Below are 22,918 nucleotides of genomic sequence, written 5' to 3'. Positions count from 1 at the left end.
CCATCTCTTGAGTTGGTAGGAGAAGCTCACACTACTGTGCACAGCTCGGTGTGAATTTTACTGTGGTTATTCTGCTCCTAGTCTAGCAACTGCATCGCATGTAAATGTGGATGATTTACCTTTTGGTTTACAAATTATCAGACTAAATAGAGCTGTCTGTGGATGTGATGGAGATGACTGCATATGATTCAGAGATTCTAGAGTCTGAGGGAGATTTCAATGGACTTCAGCGTTGACCCCTCTCCAGGCTGGTATGCTGGGTCTACAAAAGAACGAATATTCAGGGGTACTTGGGCAGACAAAGGGTCAGACTACAGTAGAAAATGCAGGGTGCTTTCCAAATCCAATCCTCTGTTCTTTAGGAAAATAATTCTGATTTTTAGCAGGCTCATTGCTATTCTGTTTAAAAAAAAAAAAAAAGAGTGTACACAGCTGACCCTTCATATCTGAGGTTCAGTAAGCACAGGACTAACAAACTGTGGAGCAAAGACTTTTTAAAAAGTTCTATCTGCACCGAATATGCATGCTTTGCTGTTATTATTCCCCGAGAAATACAGTATAGCAACTCTTTACATAGCAGTTACAATGTTTTAAGTATTCCAAGTAATCTAGAGATGATGCAGAGTACATATGAGGATGTGTATAGGTTTGTGCAAATACAATGCCATTGTATATGGGAGACTGTGACCCACAGGTGTTCTGTAGCCAATCTCATGTGTACACTGTGGGTTGACTGTATTTCCTTGCTGCCTTTATCTTTAGGAATGGCTGGATAATGAAATCTTGCCAATAAGGCAGAAGGAACCCAGGAAGACTTTTTAAAAGGGAGAAGGCCTCTTCTTGTCTCATCCATTCTACTGACTTGGACAGGGATGTTCCGCTGCCATCTTGAAACTTCAGCCGCCATCTTGGACTGTCAGAATGAGGGCCTCACCACAGACAACACAGAGAAAGAGAATGATGTTGTGGAACAAACAAATCAGCCCTGAGTTGTCTTATCTCTAGATTTCATTTAACTGAGAGAGAATAAACTTTAATTTCTTAAGCCATGTATTTAGGGATTTCCTTGTATGAAGCCAAATCTCATCATGATAGATGGACTCTACACAGGATTCAGTCAACTGACCTTTAAGAATATGGAAGAACAGTTAATTTCATAGTGTGGATTTGATGTTTGCACCTTGTGTCGGCTGAGATGACTTCTTGAGGATGAAAAAAACCTACGTGGTGTTGCTGTTAGCTTTGGAAAGAGCTAGGGTTAGACTGAGTTAGGAAGTAAGCCTGATAAAATTTCAGCCATGGGAAAATTTCATACTATTTCTCCTAATAAAATGGTTAGAATGTAATGGAGAAGAGAAATGGGCAGGAGCAGCCCAGTTTGAAAGAAGGCTGGCTTCATTTATAGTTTAGAAAAAGGCCTCATCAGAGAGGTGGTCAAGGGGCTAGGAGTGTGGATTGTGGGAGAGTCCTTAGCATGTGTGAGGCCCTGGGTTTGGTCTGCAGCACAGCGATAATCAAAACCAAAAACAGAAGGAGAAAAGAAGAGTAAGCAAGCTCAGTACATTACACTCCATCCAATGGGTATGTATTTAATTTTCCCTGGGTTTACATAGGGGTTTTCAATAACAACACTGTTGATTTTTTTTTAAATTCAGTGCCAGGGACAGAATTCAGGGCCTTGTTCATGCAAGACAAGCATTCCGTCACTGAGGCATCCCTTAGCCTTTGTGTTTCCCACTGGCCAGTTCCTGGAAGTAAAGGCCAGCCAGCTCATTGTTCTCTGTCCTTTGTAGCACATACTTGGCCCTAGTTGTGACAAACAGTACATCTCCAGACATTGCCAAATGTCCTCGAAAAGTGACAGTTGCCCCCAGTTGAGAACCCCAGCACAACTTGAGGTTCAACACTGATTTTCATGTTTTTCCACAATGCGCAGAGTCTGCTGTTAGCTGATGAGCTGGGTGGGGAGAAGTGACCATCTTATAACTGGGACCCAGAGGAAGTATGTTTTATTTGCCTTACTTTGGAGGACAACTTCGAAAACAGCTAAGATTTAATATGTAGCTAATAAAATTCTTTTTAGTACTTCATATTTTTTGTGTTTTTTTAAAAGTATAAAAAAGTAAGTAATATTCTCCTATGTTTCCTTCCCATCAGAAATTAGCATATATCCACACTGAATTTTCACCCTTATATTGCAGATATTGTATTAGTCAGTTTTCCATCACTGTGACAAGATACTTGGGATAATAGACTTGAAAAGGGGAAAGGTTTATTTTGGCACATGTTTCAGTTTATGGTTCCTTGGCCCTGTTGTTTTGGGTCTTGGTGTCATAGTATACATCGTGGTTGGAGTGTGTGGCAGAGGAAATGCTCACCTCAAGGCAGCTGGCAAACGGAGAGAGACAGACAGGAAGTGTCCAGAGCCCCATAACCCCCAAGGCCACACCCCCGATGACCTCACTTCCTTCTACTAGCCCCACCCCTAGAGCATCCCACTAATGCCACAGGTTAGTGACCAAGCCATGAGCCCTTTTGGTGACATTTAAGACCCACATCCTGTGTAAATATGCAGGTGTCAATAATAGTTAATGTTTCTTTAGTATCAAAAATATTAATTTAAGTGGTATCTATCAAAAACTCAAAATTGTGTTCTTGTAATTCCTTTTTCTTGCTCAATATAAATCAGGTTAACCCACCTTAACAAGTATATAGTATCTTATTCCTGAATGTAAAGGAGTTTATTTATCTTCCTACAGAGAGGCATTTGAACTGGTTTCAGTTCATTTTTGCTGCAAAGCAACAGTATGGTAAACATTCTTATCTGCCTGTACACACACATGCGAGTGTTTCTTCAAGAGAACTGTTGGAGCAGGGTTAGGCCCACTTTTACCTCTCCTGAATAATTGCCAAATTCTTCTCCCAAGGAGGTGAATCAATCTGCATTCCCACCACTAGTGCATGCCAATCGTAAACCTCCACTGTCCCCTCAGACACTATCAGAATTTGAAAGTTTTTTCCTTTTAAAAAATTGTATGAGAGTGAAACGAGAATTCGGGCTCCCACATTTGTGGCAAAGTGGTGCATCTTCCCTCTACTTACTGACCACACATTTTTTTGTGAGAATTATTGTATCTCTCACTGGCTCATTTTTCTATTGGACTTTCATGAAGCAGTTTAGTTAAAAGAGTTCTAGCGTGCTCCACACAAAAGCTTTATTTTTAAAAAAGATTGATTAGTGTCTATTAATTTTACAAAATACCAGGTTTCACTGTGATTTTCACGAGTGCATATATTTTTATCATATCTATTCTCCCCTCCCCTCCTGCCCTCTCCTTTCCGCTCCCCTTTATTCTCTTCTTCTTGTCTAGTGGAAGTCTCTTTTCTACTTTCATGCCATCTTTTTTAGAATCAACACTTTAGGAAAAATACTTGTCTTTCTAAGGGTGGCTTCATCTGGTTAACACGATCACCTCCAGCTCCATCCATTTTCTTGCAAACGTCATAGTTTTGTTTTTCTTATGGCTGAATATTACTCCTCTGTACGTGCACACCACATCTTCTTTATCCGTTCATCTGTGGATAGGCACCCAGGCTGGTTCCATATTTTGGCTGTTGTGAGTTATGCCACCATAAACGTGATATGCAGGTATCCCTGTAGATTTTAATTCCTTTGGGTAAATCCCAAGGATTGGCACAGGCTGGGTCATATGGTAGCTGTTTTCAGTTTTTTTGAGAAATATTCCTGTTGATTTTTATAATTTATATTCCTACCAACAGTGTAGGAATCCTCACCACTATTTATTATTTTTTGCATGCTTGATGATCACTATTCTGACTGGGGTGAGACGGAACCTCAATGTAGTTTTTTAGAAAGATTAATTAATAATTATTTGAAGGCAGGATGTCTTTAAGTCACTAAGTTCTCAATGCAGTTTTGATTTTTATTTTCCTGGTGCAGAAATGATGAACCTTTTAGCACTCATAGTGACCGGAACAGAAATAGGTTCACCACCACTGCCCTAGTGCTAAAGACGTTAAACATTCATATACGTATTGACCATTTGTATTGCTTCCTTTAAAACGTTTGTCTGTTCAGACCCATTTGTTGCTTGGGCTATTTGACTTTTTGTGTGATTTGAGTTCTTTATATAATCTAGCTATTGGTCTCTCAGGAGAGTAGCTGGTGATGATTTTCTGCAGGCTCTCTCTCGCTGTTCTGGTTGTTTTCTTTGCTGAGCAGAAGCATTTAAGTGGCGGGTGGTCCAATTTGTTGACTGATGCTGTATTTCTGGTGCATTTGGAGTCCTGTTCGGGAAGGCTCTGCCTCAGCCTATGGCTTGGAGTTCTATGTTTTCTTTCAGCAGTTTTAATGTTGTTGTTGTCATTGTTTGTTTTGGATTTTTGGCAGGCTTGGGGATCTAACCTGTGGGCTTCCCACTGAGCTGTAACCTTAGCCCGTTTTATTTCTTATTTTGAGATAGGATCTTGTGAGTTATTGAATTTCCTGGGCTAGGCTCAAACTTGTGATCCTCCTGCCTCAGTGTCTCCAGAGTTCTGGGATTGTAGGTGTGCAACACCAGGGCCTGCTACAGTTTCAGGTCTTATCTGGATGCCTTTGATCCATTCGGATTGAGTTTTGTACAGGATGGGATGCAGGGGTCTGGTTTCAGTGTTCCACATATGAATATCAGTTTGCCCAGGATCATTTGTTAAGGGTGCTGTCTTTTCTACAAAGATGCTAGCTTTTCTACAAAGACGCTGTCTTTTCTATATGTTTTTAGCTCCTTTGTCATGAGTCAGATGGCTCTAGCTGGTGGGTTTGTTCTGTGTCCTCTCTTATATTCCACTGGCCTGTGTGTCTGTTTTCGTGCTAGGACAATGCACCATGCTGGCTTTGTAGTATACTTTAAAATCTAGGATTGCTTTGGCTATTGGGGGTCTTGTGTGTTTCCATATGAATTTAAGATTATTTTTCTAGTTCTGCAAAGATTGCCATTGGAAGTTTGATAGAGCTTGCACTGAATCTGCAGATTGCTTTTGGTTAGGAGGTCGTTTTAACAGTATTAATTCTGCTGATCCATGAAAGTCTTTAATTTCTTTCCTCAGTGTTGTGTAATTTTATGGTAGGTGTCTTCCACATTTTTTTGTTAGGTATTTTTTCGAAGCTACTGTAAGTGGACTTTTTTTTATTATTTCTCAGGTAATTTATTATTGGTTTATAGACAAGCTAGTGATTTTTTAATACTTGTATCCTGGCTTTGTTTGTTTTTATATTACAAATATCTAGTTTATCTTTTTACTTTTTCTGAGATTTTTGGTATTATATTGCAGTTTGACTTTGATATAGTCCAATTTCAGCATATTTCTTTTATTATATGTCCTTTGTGGGCCATGTTTGAGAAATTCTTTAGTATTTCAAAGTCATAAGCATGTTGCCTACATTTCTAAACGTTTTAATGCTTTACTTAGTTTTTAAAAAGTTGCTCTGGGATCACTTTTTTTTTTTTTATCGGTACCGGGGATCGAACTCACGACTGCCTGCTTGCAAGACAGGCGCTTATGCCGCTGAGCTAAATCCCCAGCCCCTCTGGGGTCACTTTTGCATGATGTGAGACAAGGACCTCCCAGTTCGTCCCTCAACCTTCCCATCGGGCTGTGAGGCAGATGTTTCCGTCTGGCAGACGGACACGATTTACACGTGGGACTTGCTGGAGTTGCGCTGGTCAGCGCGGGCAGCAGAGCTAGGACTTGGACCCAGGTTTCTGTGGTCTCCAGGCCCAAAGCTCTGTGCACAGCATTTCATTTCCCGGGAAAGTCATTTTCATCTCAGGGTAGAAGTCCAGGTCGGCATTCCTGGAGGATGCTCCGGGCTTAAAGCCCCTGTGGCCGGTAACAAACCTTGGGCTGAGCCGGGGACAGAGGCGGTGGGGACACAGCCTCAGACATCGCTGATTCCTGTTGACTAACCCATACATTGGGCTCTCCCTGGCTTTCTCTTTGGTAGCTCACTTTTTCCTGTGGGGTAGGCGTGTTGGGATTAGGGCAGAAATAAGAAAACGGCAAAGTCCAAAACAGATGTTTGTAGTATCTTAGTATTTTTGCTTCTTACTGATTTATGAGATTCCTTCAAAATATGACCATTTGATGGTCTTTTTCTTTGACTTTTTTTGTTGCAAATATTCCTTCAAGTTTGTTATTTTTCTTTTAGTTTGTCTGTGACTTTATCGTGTTTTGATTTATCTTTTTGGGTAATCAGTCTGTCAATATCTCTCTATCCATTCTTTATGACTAATACTTAGCCCTTACTTACCCCAGACCAGTTTAAGTCACATTTGTTTTCTTTAGAAAAGCTTTTAAAAATCTCTTTAAAACTTGTGTTTCATTATACAAACAAGATGTGTTTGTTCTTAACTCCCCCCCCCCCGCCCCCAGGAAACAAAAGAGTTTAGCATGAAAAGATATTTCCCTTTCCTCCTCCCCGCCTCTACCCTATGCTGCAGAGTTAATGATCATGTCTGATTGACAGTTTCCTGGGTATCAGTTCTGGGCTGTTATCATGAGCATAAACAGATTTTTATAGCACCTGGTCATTTCCTAGACCTGCCCTGTCATCTGAGGCGTGTACCCTAAAGCTGAAGACAGTTGGCATCAGCTACTTTTTCACTCCTACAGGAGTTACGAGGTGACCCAGCCACCCTCATGGACAGGCCACCAAACCGGCCCTGCAGCCACCTGCCCTCCACCCACACTGACCTGTACATCCGCAGGGGCTGGAAAGGACACGGAGGACCCCCGGGGCAGGTAGCCCTCAGTCTGGGGATAGAGGTAAGGTTACCTGCTCCAGGGCAAGTCTCTGTCTCCAGGGGGTTGTGGATGGGATTCAGGGTGTCCAGGAACCAGAATGGGAAGGATCCTTCATCCCTATTTTCACTATCCTTTTGCTGAAATTCAGCAGTTCCTTCAACTACGAATGCAGTCAGCAAATGAGACACGTACGAGCCACAGTGGTATGCTTGTCACCTGTAAACGCCACAGGTGTTTTGGCATCATGTACAGCTGTTGCAGATGTCTTAAAGTCTCCCTTCGATTCATCCTTACAGAGAAATTACTGCCAGATCTTGTTACATAATGTGTGAATGAAGCCACATTTCAGCAGAATAAGCCAGGTACAGAGGAATGAATGTGCCGTGAGCCCAGTTACAGGAGGGACCTAAAATAGTGAAATACACAGAAGCAGAGTGGGATGGGTGGCTGCCCAGGGCTAAGAGAAAGAAGAACAGGAGGTGTGGTGTAGGAGGACAGGGTCGCTTATGCAAGGAAAATTCTAGAGCTCTGTTGCACAGCGCGGTGTCCACGGTTAACAAGACTCTGCTGTATACTTAAACATTTGCTAGGAGACTTCTCTTCTGCTACGTGTTCTCCTAATACGTCAACAAATAATGGAATGAATAAAAAAATAGGACAGAAGGAAGCTTTGGAAGGTGACAGGTATAATTATGGCGTAGACTGTGGTGATGATTTCATGGCTGTGTAATGATTGCCAAATGCAGAAAGTGTATCTGTTACCTGTGTACAGCTTCTGCACGTCAATCATATCTTGAAGTGGTCTACAACAGAATCGTAATTAAGAGTACAAATAGTAAAGTGATCTGGACAGCAAGATATCAGTGACAGGAGTGTCCTGGTGGTCCTGTATAGTTTATTTTATAAACGTAAGAACATTGTTCTGAGAAGGGTTCCCCAGATTTCACTCATTATCCCGGGGATGTGAGGACAGGAACATCTGGGAGGAAGTTTGTGGTGTAGGGTGCTGCCCTGGGCCACTACAGGTGGTCCCCAATTTATAATTGGAGATTCTGGCTTTCTGATGGCGTGAGAGTGATATGCATCCAGTAGAAAGGTACCTGGAGATTTGAATTTTTCCCAGGCTGGCCCCCTGGCCTCTGGATCAGAGGGAGCCCACATGTTGGAGGGAGCCCACAGCTCCAAGTTAGCCCTGGGGCCCCCAGAGGGACGCAGGAAACACTTGCCAATGTGTTTGCCAGGTTACATGTAGTAAATACGTCTCCCCCTTACATGTTTTCAGCTTGGGATGGGGGCATGGGGGAAGGCGCAAGCCCACTGAGAGCTGAGGGACAACTCCAGTACAAACCAAGACAGGAGCTGTGCCCAACTCCCTCGACGGCTGCCTGGCACGGTGCAGGGACCTGCTGCTGCTACAGGGGAAGCGACAAAACTCCTGAGAGCAGCAGGTCTGGGACCCCCCTCACCGCGCCAGAGTTCAGCAGCCTGTGTGCACATAAAAATGGACCCCAACTTTCCATCTGGAGCACCTGCAGGGCCAGGTCTGGCTGACGTAGTGCTCCGGGCAGTGTGGGAAACAGGCACAGTGCTCACCACCCTGCCTGCAGTGGCCAGGAGGTGAGGGTGTTGCAGGGCTGAGCAGAGGGGCTGGGCGGGGAGACTCAACACCCCTGTACTCTGGGCTCCTATGAGAGCACACTGTGGGGAACCTGGGAGTGGGGCCTGAGCAGCACCCACAGTGCCCCAGATAACAGTGCAATTGATGAAGAGACCCGGAGAGAGGAGGCCTTTGCAGAGAGGACCCAACCGTCAGGACAGGACGGTTCCCTGATCCTTTCTCGCCTTTCAAACCCAGCTTTAGAGATGGCTAAACAAGGAAGGGACAGGAGTAATGTGAGTGCCAGCACACACACACATGCACACACACACACACACACACACACACACAAACACGCACCCTTCCTTCCCCACCACAGTTCCGCGAATCTCAGGTCCAGCTTGGGATTAATATTTGCCTTAACCATTGGATCTCTGGTACAAAATAAATAAAATTGCCTTAACCTACCGAACTGCAAAACCCACCCGTGTGTCACAGCGCCCTCACTGGCAGCACAGTGACTCCGTGCTAACCCCAGCTAACTCGCTGTTTGCAGTTACCTGGCCCCGCCCACTCTTTCGCGCCCCCCCCCCCCAAGTATCTCGCGTTGATCATGGTTTTGCATCGCTCTGTAGCACATAGGCAGTTGCTGGGAACCAAAGACACGGCTCCGTGGGTCACATTCTGTTTCCAGCAGCACTGTTTGCATTCACAAAACACAGTGATTCCCCTCACTGGAAATGACCAACTCTGGCAGCCAACTGTTGAAGGCTTTCGTTCTTTCTGCATGGGAAATGGGTCGGACCCCTCAGTGGACGCTCAGTGACCAGAATGCCACTGCCTGTGAACGGAGTCACCCAAGGGCCGTTCAGCCTGGTTAGTCGAGAACTACGAGCACGCCCATAACCCCAGCACTTGGGAGGCTGAAGCGGGAGGATTGCTGTGAGTCTGAGGTCATCCTGAACTGCATAGCGAGGCCTTGTCTCAAAAAGACACACACACACACTCACACACACACACACTCACACACACACACACACACACACACACACACATACACACAAAGGAGGGCCTTAAAACCTGGGGATTTGGTGAGGGGAGTGAGGGAAGGATGAGCCACTTCGTGATTTTCCCCTCTGTCCACGTTTGCTGCACTGAGTGTTAGTAATTTCATTGTTTTTAGTATAATTCACTTTTTCCACTTACCTGAGTCACACCTGCGTCTATCATTTCATTTTGTTAAACCCACAGGTCTCTTTATTCCCCCAGAGCTGGTCTTGCTGTGTGGCATGGGGCAGGGCAGCCTTGCCTCTCTCCTGAAGTTAGGGTCGCCTACCTGGCTGAGGTCCTTGGTGCGAGGTCGGGGCTCCTGTTGGGGCTCCTCTCGGGGCTTGCAGGGCCCGGCTGGCTCCTGGTAAGGCAGGCTACTGCTCAGGCCCTGGAGGAAGGAGAAGGGACAGAACACTGTCACCGCACACCTCCTGGGCCTGGGACTCCGGACCCAGCTGGGAGGGAAGACCTGGCTGACCTCAGTAGAGGACCTCGGTGTCAGCGCTTGCTGGCTGTGGGCCACGCGCCGATAGGCCTCAGTGGGACGCTGTGGATGGCCAAGGCCCATGGCCTATGGGTGGGTTGGGTTTGCTGCCTTTCCACCCACGGGGTGCTGGCAGCCCGTGCTGGTCCATCCTCACTGGCCCCATCGGCGGCTGGCCCACCCCTACCTTCCCGTCCGGCCAAACCCTCTTCCAACCCTGCTGCTTCTACCTGTCTCCCAAGCCTGTGTCTCATATCTTCCTTTCTTTGTCCTTCATTTCTCTTCTTTATCTTAATTATTTTTTCTTCTTACGTTTTGCTTATTCAGTATTTTTTATGCTCATTTTTTTTCTTTTTTCTTGAAATTCCTCAGATAGTAAGAATTTTCTTCCCAGGTCCAATCATCGCTACGTATTACTTTAAAATTATCATGTATCTTTAACATGTAATAGTTTAGCCGTATGAAAGAACACTGAATGAAGCCATCACTTTGAATCTGACACTGCAAAGGATTCAAACCTCCTCCCTTTGTTATGGTTTCTATGGCAATGTCTCCCTGCAAGGCGGAGCTTTGGGAAACTGGTTGGATGACGGGGCTTTTATAGCTGGCCGCCCCTGGGAGGTGGGGGCTGGTGGGAAGGCAGGCCCTGCGGTGTGGCCTGGAGAGTTTCTCTCCACCCTGAGCCCCTCCCTTCACGCTCTGCTTCCTGGAGCAAGTCATGAGATGCTCTCCCCAGCCAGGCTCCTCTGCCATGTGCCACTCTACATGGATCCAGCTGCCTTGGGCTGAAACTTCTACAAACATGAGCCAAAAGTCAACCTCTTCCCTTAAGTTGTGGGTATCAGGTATTTTCTCCCAGCAACGAAGAAAATAACTATTATACCATCTTCCTACCTCCTACCCAGATTACCACTACTTTGAATTTTTTTATTTTAAAGAGAATAAAACCTACCAAAATAAAACAGAATAAAACCAATCAAAACAAAACAGTGAAAGTGATACAGGACTTCAAAACATGGTAACAGGAATCAATAATGGCTACCATAATGCCTCTTCAAAAGTGTTGCCTGAACCATCAGAAAAACAGAGCTTAGTGAAATCAATCAATGCAGAACACTGAATAAAAAACAGTAAGACAGAACAAAACAAAACAGTGAGAACAATATTGGATTTTGAAAACAAGACAGAAGGAAATCCCCACATTGCTACATTGCATACTGTTATCCTCTTAATAAGATGCTCAGACTACTGACCCTAGGCCTGCAAAGTCAATCAAACAATGCAGGCATTGTTTGTGTTCCTCAACTGCTGTCACCTCAGCCTGTCCTCAGAATGAGTTGGTTGCTTACAGGGGTTGGGGGAGAGGCTCGGGGTATTGGTTGGCTCACGGAAGGGCGATTTGGCTTCTTGTTATGCTCTTCCCGACACAGCATGGCTTACTTTGAATTCTTTACATATTAATTTTTGTAGGAGGTAGTAGCCTGAGGAATACTTTGGAGGTCTACAGTAGAAGGATGGTTGGTACAGGGAGCTGGGGGTGCCCTGCCCAGTCACTGGGATTCCTACCATGTGATTACATTGTGACAATGCCCTTTCAGAAGGCTACTTATAACTGGTGAGGCTGACACACCAACATCCTTTACAACTGCAGGAAGGATTTGTATCTTAGCTACTCATAAAGATGAGGATTGGATGGAAGATCCATGATTTATGTGAACACGCCATGTGAAAAATAGCTGGAGGCTTTCATTAACTGCAAGATTTATAAGCAAGAAATGTTAAGTGGCTTTGAAAAAGACAAGTTACAACCACAGAATAGATTACTGAAAGTGTAAAGTCCTAAACATGGGTGATAGCAGCAAACCAGATGGCGTGCCCAGTGCTGGGCACCATGATGAGAAGACCACGGCCATCCTCTCCCCAGACCCACACACTGGAGACGACTCTGGTCCCAGCACACTTCATAGCCACACTGAGCGTTTTTGGAGTGGGGGAGATAACCTGGCATGTTTTCCAGATAGGAGTAAAGCACTGAGGAACCACGAAGCAGTGGCCACAGAGGAGGACAGTGGAGTGGGTGGAGAGTGACACATTCCACGTGCTGTGGTCCTGCTGTCAGACTTCCTGTCCAGCGCCATCTCTGCTGACTGCCCTGGTGACGCCCTGTGCACTCTGGACCTATCCACGGGGCTGTGCCCGCTCTTCCCGCCCTCTGTGTGGTGCGCCCTCTGCAGCTCTTTGCTGACAAGGTGTCCTGTGCCCACACTAGCTGTCCTTGCAGTCTTTCTCTATTCATCTTGCTAAAAGCATCCCTTACACCAAATTCCAATGTCACTGCCTGTAGCTGGTCATGGTGGTGCATACCTGTCAGCCCAGGGATCTGGGAGGCTGAGGTGGAGGATTCCAGGTCCAAGCCCAGTCTGGGCACCTTAGAGACTTTGCAGGACCATGTCTCAAAATTAACAGCAAAAGCAGAAGGGCTGGTGATGTAGCTCAGTGCAGAGGCCCTGGGTTCAATCCCCAGTACCACAAAAGAGAAAAAGAGAAGACTGGTCCTTCCCAGAGTCCTCCCCGTGAGAAGTGCTCTAACATGGACTTGCTGAGTGTCAGATATTCCTTCCCTCACTTGGGGCCAGGTCAATGAAATTACCTACCTACAGAATCTTCAAAAAATGCTGAATGAATTCACTATGATCCACTGTCTTGTTGACCTGCAAAGCTGCTCAGCATCTCAGGCCCCTTTGCTTTGTCATGTCACAGACAACCACGGGCTGCAGACACACGTTCTCATAATCGCTCAATCAGGGATCATCAGAAAAATGGTATTTACTAAGAGAAAATCACAGGCTGCTTTGGGAATAGAAAGGCTTTGGAAGGTTTTGAATGTGTCAGGTTACCTGTGTCACCGTCCCTGCTCTTTAATCCTAACCAACTGTGATTATGTCACTTAAAAAATTGTTTTTAGATGATCTATTTCTAATTACTTGAGGAATCTGGCACATGGATTTGTTGAGTTGTGATAAATATTTTCTCCTCTGTAGCAGTCAGTAATGTGGCAAGAACCTCAGCCTGTCTGGGCTTTAGATAGCTCAGGGCTTTGAGCAGGTAAAGGACCTAGAAATGTGGATGTGGATTTTGTGCCTCCGGTGGGACATGCTGATTCTGGTGTGTGTGTGTGTGTGTGTGTGTGTGTGTGTGTGCAAACCTTGGAGCCAGGCTGAGCAGAAGCAGGCAACAGAGCTCTTTAGGACTTTCAATCCAGGTGTGAGCAGCATCAGGTCATCTGCTACAGAGGTGCAGTTTGGCAGGGAGGATTTTAGTCCATTTGTATGCCCAACTAGCACACAGGACTGTGTGGGCACTCAGGAGACATCCAAAAGCTTCATTCCAATAGGCTGAGTCCTGGGGGGCTGAGATGTGGGAGTAAGTGCAGGACGTCATGCTCTGGGCCTGGGCTTAGGGAGCAGACCTGAGGTCCAGTTGAAGGCTGTGTGTGGGTGTGGGTTGACAGCATGGCGAAACATGAAGTGTGCGATATTTAAATTGCCTAGAGATTGCACCCCAAGCTTGGCATTACGGAAACTCACGTTTCTATTTCCTGTGGCTGTCTGCCCTGGAGTCCTGGAGCGGACAAGGTGTAGAGAAGTGACCCCACATCCACGGCGTCTCTCTCAAGGAAGAAGTGCTTCACGAGAAATGAGCTCAGGAGTCTCCACGGGCGCAAGTGGAAGGCCACCCCACAGCCAAAGCCTTCTGCCAGTGATCTTTGTGGGATTCCTGTGTCAGCTTTTGGTGAAATTGACTTTCTTTCTTTTGATAAGTAGGAGTCCAAGATTCCCCAACAGGAGTGGAGGGGACCCTGTCCTTCTTGGTGGCTTTGAGCAATTTAAGTCAAGGGTTTCTCAGTGCCCAGCTCTATCTTGTCTATATTTTAGTTCATCCAACAGTCTGAATGAAGAGGCTTGAGGAAGAAATGATCAAGAATGTTCCAGAACTAAGAGGGATGCAGAGAAAGGTGATGCATGGAAAAGGAAGTGAAGATCTAGAAGCCCAGGATAAGGAGACAAGCACCTGAGAGCCAGGCCAGGAAAGGGGTACAAGGTGACAAAGTAGTGGCCCCAGAAGCGGAGGCAGAATCCAACTGCCCTCCAAAGCCAGCCCACTATGTTTGGCTCAGATGTCTGTGCCTAATCAAAGGCAAACAAGCCTAATTTTCACTGGGTGTTAACTGAGATAAAAGAAGTAACAGTTCAGTCATTCCTTGTGCATAGAATGATAACACCGAGAGAAAAGAAAAACTGTTTAGTTAGTGGGGAAAAAAGAGTTCCATAAATAAACATAGGCATCAGTTTGGAAGCATGGATGCCCTGTAAAATCGGTCTTCTCCAGCAGTTTCAGGTGTGACCCGCTGAACCAACGCGTGGCTTCTGTCAGTGGCACGCAGCTTTCTGCCAGAAGCCTGGGGCTCGGGGGCAGCAGCCTCGGGCCCTAAGTGTGGAAAAGGTTGGTGACTCGGAAGGGGCAGCGGGGCTGAGACCAACCGTTCCTGAAACCACAGACCCAGGGAAAAGTCAGCATCCCGTTTGTCACCGTTTCAGCACTAGCTTTGCTAAACATCATTCAGTGCAGCCACCGGGCCCCTGGGTGGCAGCTGGAATCCTCAGCAAACATTGTATTTTGTTGTGGGGTGTCCCAGTCTGGGGGTGGGGGCCACTGGAAGCAGTTTGTCAGTGAAAGTTGAAGAAAACATCCATGTCTGCTGGCAGATGTTAATTGCAGTATCCAAGGCAGGTAACTCAAAAATTTTAATGTCTTTTGGTGGAGGAAAGGGAGTTCAAAATGGAATGGAAAAGAGGAGACCTCTCGGCTTTGAAACAAGGCGGGTAATACTGGGTTAGAACCGTGCGCGGAGGGAAGGTTGGGAGTTCCCCTCACTGTTGGTACTACTCCATTCTTCAGACAACAGGGCAGCCCAGGACTGTACCGCTGTCCACGCCAGTGGACCTGTAGAAGAGCCTTAAGCTTCCTCTCCAGAAGTATGCAAGGTCCCTACCTGCCTCCCACACCTGAATGTGCGTTGCCGGGTAAGCTGGATTGTACGCTGCAGAGGCTGAAAGGGAGGAAATTCAAGCTTCTCTGGACATCTTTGCTCTGTGAACTCTGTTATTCATGTCACTCCCTTTGACGTATTTATCAATGGCTGCTTTGCATCAAGGAGGTGGAGATGAGTCTAAGACATTTTACGGAAGATGCATTTCTCAAGTTACCAAAGTGTGAAAGATACTAAACAAAAATTTTCTGAAACAATGTTTACATGCTAGGTTAAATAGGTGCACGATGATAGGAGATGCGACTTCAGGGCCCGTTGAGTGTCAAGTATTTTTTGGAAATTATGTGAATCCTTAGAACAGTCAATGAGTCATTTCACAAAGGGGGGGAATCTCAGAGCCAGCCACTCACTCAGAATCTTCCTGAAGACAGTAAGCATCCTTCCCATGGCAATGTGGTCTTTTCAGGAGCTTTTATCAGCTGTGGCTCAATGCTATCAGAATGAAATCTGATTTTAGGAGACATTTATTAGAATTTTAGCCTCTAAACATTGGAATCACAGTGGTGGAAGGGATAATATTAGGGGACCTTGGTTGAGCGTCCCAAGATTGATGACTTTCTGTCATGTTTCTTTTGTATACTTGCTAGTTAGTGAGTTAAAAGTTACAGACAAGGTGTAAATATGGTAAAATCCTGTTTGGTAATTCGCTCATTAGTTTATGGCTTTGACAAGAACAGACATATTTTAGAAAAATATGGAAATACTCATCTTCAATATGAGCAGTGGCTTCAGAGTAGAAACGCTGGGCAGAGTCCCCCAGATAAATCCAACAGTGTCAGCAACTCAGCGCTGTGGGTTGTATCAAAATTATGAGGCAGAGAGAGTGAACATAGGACTCAAAGGAAGGCGCAATTGTTAAACTAATGCAGGCAACTGGGATGGCTGAAAATAATTTCATAATCATGCAGTGCTGTGGCTGGAATATGGTCTGTCCTCTCAGAATCACCTATTGACATATATTCTCTATTATGAGATAAGAGGTGGGACCAGGTAAGACTTTAAGAGATGATTAGGACTTGCCTTGTATTAGTCACCTTCCCATTGCTGTAACAAATTTCCTGAAATGATCAATTTAAGAGGAGAAAAGGTTGATTTAGTTTCATAGCTCTAGAGGTTTCTGTCCATGATGGGGAGGCCCTGTTGCTTTTAGGCCTGTAACACATCATGGTGTGTTGAGCATGGCTGGGATATAGAAAGAGGACCAGGAGAAGCTGGGATCCCCCAGGTCCCTCTGAGAACACTCACACGATATGCGTACAATAACCTAAAACCCAAGTTGGGCCCACTTGTACTCTTTCTGTTTTGGGGTGATGTAGGGGGTTGAGCCCTGGACCTGAGTATGCCAGGAAGGTGCTCTACCACTGAGCTGCATCTCCAGTCCTCCCATCTCTTCAGATTCCCACCACTGACCCAATGGCACCAAGGCGAGGGACCACTGCAGATCTAACCCTCAGCAGGACTCCTGAATGGGTTAATACATACTCGTGATCAAGAGATTAAGGGATTAGCAGTTTATTGGTTGTCCTGAGAGTGGTCTACTATAAAAGCTGGCTCAGATGAGTCCTGCCTGCTTCCTGTGTCTCACCACATGATGTCCTGCACCCCTGAGGACTCTGCCAGCAAGAAGGCTGCTAGCCGATGAGACCAAACCTTCAACCTTGGGCCAAACCATGAACCAAAATAAGTCTTTTTCTTTGTCACTTACGTAGCCTGTGGCACTTGCGATTAACACCAGAAAATAGACTAACACACAAGTATCTCCTTTCAACCCTAAGGATTGGTTGATTCAAACTTAGCTAACAGCAGACAAGGCCAGGAAGCACAAAGTAGTAAAAGTTGATTTCTGTTTAACTCTTGCAAGGACTATTTAGACCCACTCAGGTTTTGCTCCCAGGGAACTGTGTCAATGTGTGTCTTAAATAATACTTTCAACTTTCCCTTGGATTTTAAATCGCTGAGCACCGGCCAGGCTTTAGTTAACTACAAGATTTATCTGAGCTAAAAAAGATGGACACAAATGCCAACAGCGTTATGAGAAATTTCCAAACCTGGGCAACAGCAGAGCGGGTACTCAGTGCTGAGCACCACGATGAAATGACCAGAGTCCCCGCTTTGTCCCACACCTGCACATTGAAAACACTTGGAGAAGAGGAAAGCACCAATGATACCCACAATCTCATCACACCAAGACTCAGTTTTACCATTTCTTTTGAAATGCTCCCCTCTCGGTTGTGGGTCTGCTTTGGGCACCCTTAGGCCACTCCCCACCTGTGCTCTGGCTCTGGAAGCTGACAGCTCCGTGGCTGCACCCCACTCCTGGTTGGATTTGGCTGAGACCTGGGGCATGGGGTGGGCACAGGCGCACATCTCAGGAGTAGAGTCTGCCCTGCTCCCTGTTGTTGTGGGATGAATCCAGGTTGGCAGCCAGAGTCCCCCTTCAGGAGCACCTGATTCCCCAGGATGGTCCCCCGCATCTTCTAGGCTTCCTGAACTCTGCCCTTGCCTCTGTGAAGAGCCTGTTTATGAAACCCTCCTTGTATTGCCCAGTTTGCTCTTTGCCATTTGTCTCCTGCCTGGACCCTGACTGATTCCTATTCCACATGGTACATTATACACACAGCTCCTCATTCAGCCAAGGCTTGCTGGACTCAATTCAGGAGAGGTCTCTCACTGCTCTGATGCTAAGGTGACCCTCTGTCTCACTTTGAGTCTGTGTGGCAGGGGTCCTAGGACTCAGGGAGATTTGTCATTGCATTTATTTATTTAGTGGGAAAAAATAAAACAAAATTTCAAAACAGTGTAGCAGAGGAATAACAGTAGTTATTGCTATCTTCAAAATACTTACTTAAAATGCAAGATATGAGCATTAAAATTTCTCCAAATGATTTTAGCGCAAACCTTTCTCTTCAGTGATCCGAGAGGAGCAAGTAGTATAACTGTCTTGATTATTCTTTCATTTTTCCTTCCTTCCTTTCTCCTTCCCCCATCCTAGTTCCTCTTTCCTTTTGAACAATTTCTTCCCATTTCACAATATCCATCGTACATTTTGGTCCTTATTTACTGTTTCAGCTTCTCACACCAGAGAGAGAATACGATGCAAATGTGCACTTGGATGAGGAAATACAAACAGCAAATGAATATATGGAAAAATGTTCAGCGTCATTGGCCATCGGAGAGCTGCAAATTAAAGCAACACCAGACTTATCACTTTACAACAGAGACAATGCTCGATAAGTCAGGATGGCCTGCAGGGCCCTGCAGCAGGCACTCCTTTTTCAAAAATTTTAATTGGTTTTTAAGAAACATTATCTTCAAAATATTCCTATGATCATGTTTAAGCCAAAGCTGTTTTACTGAACAATAATACAATATTTTCCACTATGGATAACTGTGGGTTGGAGTCTTTTCCTAAAGGAAATTGCGGCGAAGGGTTTTGTTGCTTTGTGTCTAAATCTGTTTGCTCTGGGGAAGTCACCCAAGGAGGGGTAAAACAGCAGTGTGAGGAGTAAGTGCTCACTAGAAAGGTTTGAATGAAAGAGTGACGCAGTGCCTCACAGTAACAAACAAAAAGTGGGTCTGTCTGAATACAGCTCTGGATTTTAAAACACATTTTTAGAGCTTTTAATGGGTACTTTCTCATTTCTGTCTTTTCTGCATACTGTTATCTGGAGAGCAGAAGATATTTGCTTGTCATGAAGAGCATGGAATTGTGTTACTAAGCCATTAACTGGTGTATTTTAATTAATTAATTAATTGTGGTATTGGGGTTCAAACCCAGGACCTCCGCGCTGAGCCCCGAGCAACATTCCCAGCACTTTTTATTTATTTACTTATTTTTATTTTGAGATGGAGTCTTACTAAGTTGCTACGGTGTCCAGTTTGGGCTTCAATTTGTGACCCTCCTGCCCCACCCCCCAAGTGTGCTGGGATTACAGGCTTGGACCCCCATGCGTGACTTTATTAGTATATTTTAATGTCTAAGAGGCAGATCAGTTGGAAAGGAAAAGTTGAAAGCTCATGCAGAGCTAACACTTTGCGAAGAAATCTTTATTTACATTAGAGTAATAGTAGGAATATGTATTAGGTTTTATTTTTTCCGTTAGAAATGTATTTATTAAATGACAATACTAACAGCTACCATACTGCGTTAGTAAATAGACTGCCCGGGAAGAGGATGTTTAATTGGATTAAAAATCTGCCTGGATCTGAGTGCTTTTCAGTTCAAGACATCATTTTCCATTAGGAACGCTCTTGACTATTCACTCTAGGAAGCCAAAATTTCAAATATGTATTCCTTTACCTGCCACTTAATATCAATTTTCTTGCTCCCCTTCTGCTCCCCAAATCACTGCTACCTCCTAAGAGTGGGACAAATTATCAAAAACAAATTTACAGTGGTGGCTGTGGTTAGGCTGGGATTAACACTCACCTTTCCTCTTAGGACAATTCCCCTCGGTGCGATTACCTTCTCCACACACAAAGGAAGTGTGATTTGTGGAAACGCTGCTGTTAACATGCCTGGCAATAAGGTACCGTAAATATGTACTGAGACACTGACCCAAGCATGTTGAATTCAGTTCATTTTAACTGACGTTTATTGAATGCCTGCTATATGTTAGGAGAACATGTTTCCTATATGTAATGGAAAATGAAATTTCTAATAAAATGTCCAACTATTGAGAAGCAAACATCAGTATAAATTCATTTGAGTTGGATTTAAAAATAACTAGATAGATCAATATAAGTATTTAGACCAAACATAGGCCAAATTTTTGAGACTATCTTCCCATTTTGTTTTGCAACCTTAGGTAATTTGTAAGAATTTGACTCAATGTTTAGAAGTCATAAATTCATACACTGCTTTCCTTGGAGAAACGTGAGGTTGGGGAATAAAGCCCTGGGGTCCCACAGAAATGTCCTCTGGCTGCTGCAGCTAGAGGTACAGATGTGTACTCTGCAAGCTCAGCTTGTGATCAACAAAGCAGCACAGTTTAAGATGAACGGACTTAGTGTTACCGAATCATAATCCAGGTGGCAACCGCCATGGCAGTGGGGGGCGGAAAGAAACTGAGAGGCCAAGCAATTGTGCCAGGTTTTGTTGAACGCAGCAGGGAGGGTCTAGTCTGAGTCTGAGCTTTCTTAGCGACACCACTTGCTCTGGAATGACAACAGAAGGTCCCTCGGGGAAAGTGTTAGGAGATCCTGGAAATGAAACTCTGGTGGCTGTTTACATGCGAAGAGCGTGCTCATGAGCGGCCCGGGAGCTCTCCCAGAGCGGGTGGACAGGCTGTCTGCTCCTAGCTCACAAAGCCTCCTCTTGGCGCTAACTGGAGCTCCCCAGGCGATGGCCATCCCAGAACAGCATGCCTGCTTCTCTTCCTCACAGCTTCATTCTTCTGGCTCTTCAAGTTATTTTCCCCTTCATAAAAATGAGCTTTATTTATTTATTTATTGGTACCATGGATCAAACTCATGACCTCATGCTTGCCAGGGAAGCACTTATGCCACTGAACTAAATCCCCAGCCCTCCGAACCATAACTTTATCATTATTATTCTTGTCTTTTTGAGACGGGTCTCTCTATGCAGTTCAGGCTGGACTTGGTCCCACTTTGTAGCCCAGACTGGTTTCAAACTTGCAGCAATCCTCCTGCCTCAGCCTCCCGAGTGCTAGGATGACAGGTGTGCGCCACCACACCCAGCTCCTAGTCATAATTTCAAAAGCCATAAAAATGGGTATCCTCGAGATTAAGGTGACCGATGACAGCTCAGGCCCTGTATGCCACGAGCTTGGACCAAGGAAGGGGCACGGATTGGAAGAGGGAGTCCGTCCTAGGAAAGAAGGGCAGCAGGCTAAAGTTTAAGGCACCAGAAGGACCAGATGTATGAATGGAGTTAAACATGTTAGACTCTGTAACCCTATTTCTAGACATCTGTGTTAGGGGAACGCTCTGGATTACAGGCACAAGGGTACACATACGAGGACCATTATCATAGAAAAGTCTAGAAGTAGTGTAAGAATGGAGGTAACCGGAGTATCAATCAGGGCTGGAATCACATGCAGGAATCCAAAGTGATGACACAGAGGTGGATGCCAAAGACCCCCATCTATCATGATACAAAGAAAATAATACCCAAAGTTCTCTACGACATTAGCTAATTTTGATTTTTTTAAAAAAATGCAAGTAGAAAACAGGATCGATATGTGAATATTAGTTTGTACTAATTATACAGAAAAGTTTGGGGGATAAACTCAGCAACCTCGGGGTAGTAGAACACATATTTTTTAAAAACCTTTATTCTAAGACTAAAAAACAAGCCTCTCCAGGCCAGTTAGCTTAAAAATGAGAGAAACAATGACAATATAAAAACCCCATTCCTTGTAAAGACTGGCGTGCAGCTTGGTCTAAGCAGAACCCCCAACTGTGGACCCCAAGTCCCATGCAGCAGGAAATCTCTTTGCTTTGAAGTTAGAAGCCCCAGCTGCTCCGGGCCGGGGAGCCACCCAGCAAAAGCATTCCGGCACGGAAGCAGGAGTCAGAGACCCGAGGACAGCCCCTCTCAGACGGCACTTCGGGCCCTGTGCCCCTCTCCTCTTCCTGATTGCTCTTCCAGGCCCCCTGAAGGCTGCTCGACTCGCACTTGAGCCCCCACTAACTTCAAAGCAGCCTTCCCAGACGGGACCTGCACCTGCCCCAGGCCTCCTCTGATGTGATGTAACTGTTCCTCACTAGACCTCTGCAGCTCTTTGTCCTATTGGGGCAGCTGTGTCACGTTGTAGCAATTGATGCACCTGTTTCAGCTTGCAGAATGCAAGCTTCTGGTGACAACGTCTGTGCTTTTTTTTGCTGCCCATCCTGGAGCACCTGCTGTGTGGCCGTCCGATGGGTGGTACCCAGCAGCATTGCACAGGAAACTCAGGAAAGAATGAGTGGATGGCTTCAGCCTGGTAGCTCCCCAAACGTCCTGATCAAACGTTGCTTGATATTTGTTAGCAATGCGGAAAATCAGTCCCACATCTCATCCAGCCCTGTCAGGAATCCAAGCATCCCTTTGGGAAGATAAGGCAGAAACCTGGCTGCTGCCTCCTCTGGGGCTTGTAAACACCAGGTGGGACGTGCTGTCACTCGACTTGGAGGAAGTGGAGAGTGGAATCCAGCCAGCTATTTCTTAGGTCATGAGATGTTATTAAAGGAAGCAACCAGAGGGTGCAAGTAACCGTGTACCAACATGGAGGCTCTGGCGATAGGAAATAATTTAGAGAAGCTGGTAGGAGGAGACGGGAAGCGAATGGAAGGAGAGGAGAGGCTTCGAGGGAGAAGGCGTCGTCAGAATAGCCAGGGTGATGGCTGCGAAATACCAGGACGCTCCTGTCGCACGGGCTCTGGATGGAGGACGCACCCCCTAAGATGCTGCCCCACTACAGCCATCAGTGCGTGACAGGCCCCTCAGCTTACCATGGTCTCTCTTCAGGAACAGCTTTCGGGCAGGGCTCTTCCTTTTCCCCAGCGCTGGCCGCCGTCCTGCCTGACATGCCGTGACACTCTTCTGGGGTCTCTATGTCTGTGATCACCACCTGCAATTACAATCCCAGTAAGCGGAATTGACTACGGTGAAGGGGGAAACATCGTTTAACTATGTTCCTCAAGTGCATATTGAATTTGAGAGCCAGCCAGCATTTTATGCTTTGTAGAGGAAGCTATAAATATTAAACACTGTGTCCAAAGTAACACCACCTTTAAAAGGATAAAAGGATTAAAAAAACGATGTTTAAAGTTGTCAAACTTGCTTTTCTTCACTTCAGTGTATGCCAATATCTTGGTAGCTTGCAATGCATAATGTTGTATTACAATGTAGGAAGGAGGAAGGAAG

The 22,918-nt window shown here is 45.5% G+C and overlaps 1 protein-coding gene and 1 long non-coding RNA gene across 2 annotated transcripts in view; one reads left to right on the top strand and one right to left on the bottom strand.

The window, feature by feature from the left end:
• The window catches only part of Cdyl (chromodomain Y like), a 201,804-nt gene that overhangs the window by 170,540 nt on the left and 8,346 nt on the right, over positions 1–22,918 (bottom strand). The window contains exons 2-3 of the mRNA XM_063259815.1: positions 22,504–22,622; positions 9,741–9,842 (exon numbers count right to left, since the gene is read on the bottom strand). Of these exons, the coding sequence (XP_063115885.1) occupies positions 9,741–9,842; positions 22,504–22,506 (105 nt within the window). The 5' untranslated portion in view covers positions 22,507–22,622. The remainder of the gene's footprint in view (positions 1–9,740; positions 9,843–22,503; positions 22,623–22,918) is intronic.
• LOC134478395 (uncharacterized) lies at positions 14,228–18,421 on the top strand. Its single transcript, XR_010051014.1, has 3 exons — positions 14,228–14,441; positions 14,898–15,022; positions 18,118–18,421. It is a non-coding gene; the product is annotated as an uncharacterized LOC134478395 (long non-coding RNA).

Source organism: Cavia porcellus, unplaced genomic scaffold (assembly GCF_034190915.1).
Source record: "Cavia porcellus strain 051 isolate PalLab524CR breed Dunkin Hartley unplaced genomic scaffold, mCavPor4.1 scaffold_13, whole genome shotgun sequence".
In the NCBI taxonomy this organism is placed as follows: domain Eukaryota; kingdom Metazoa; phylum Chordata; class Mammalia; order Rodentia; family Caviidae; genus Cavia; species Cavia porcellus.
The sequence above is the reverse complement of the archived record's forward strand: the minus strand, read 5'-3'. Positions and strand labels throughout refer to the sequence as shown.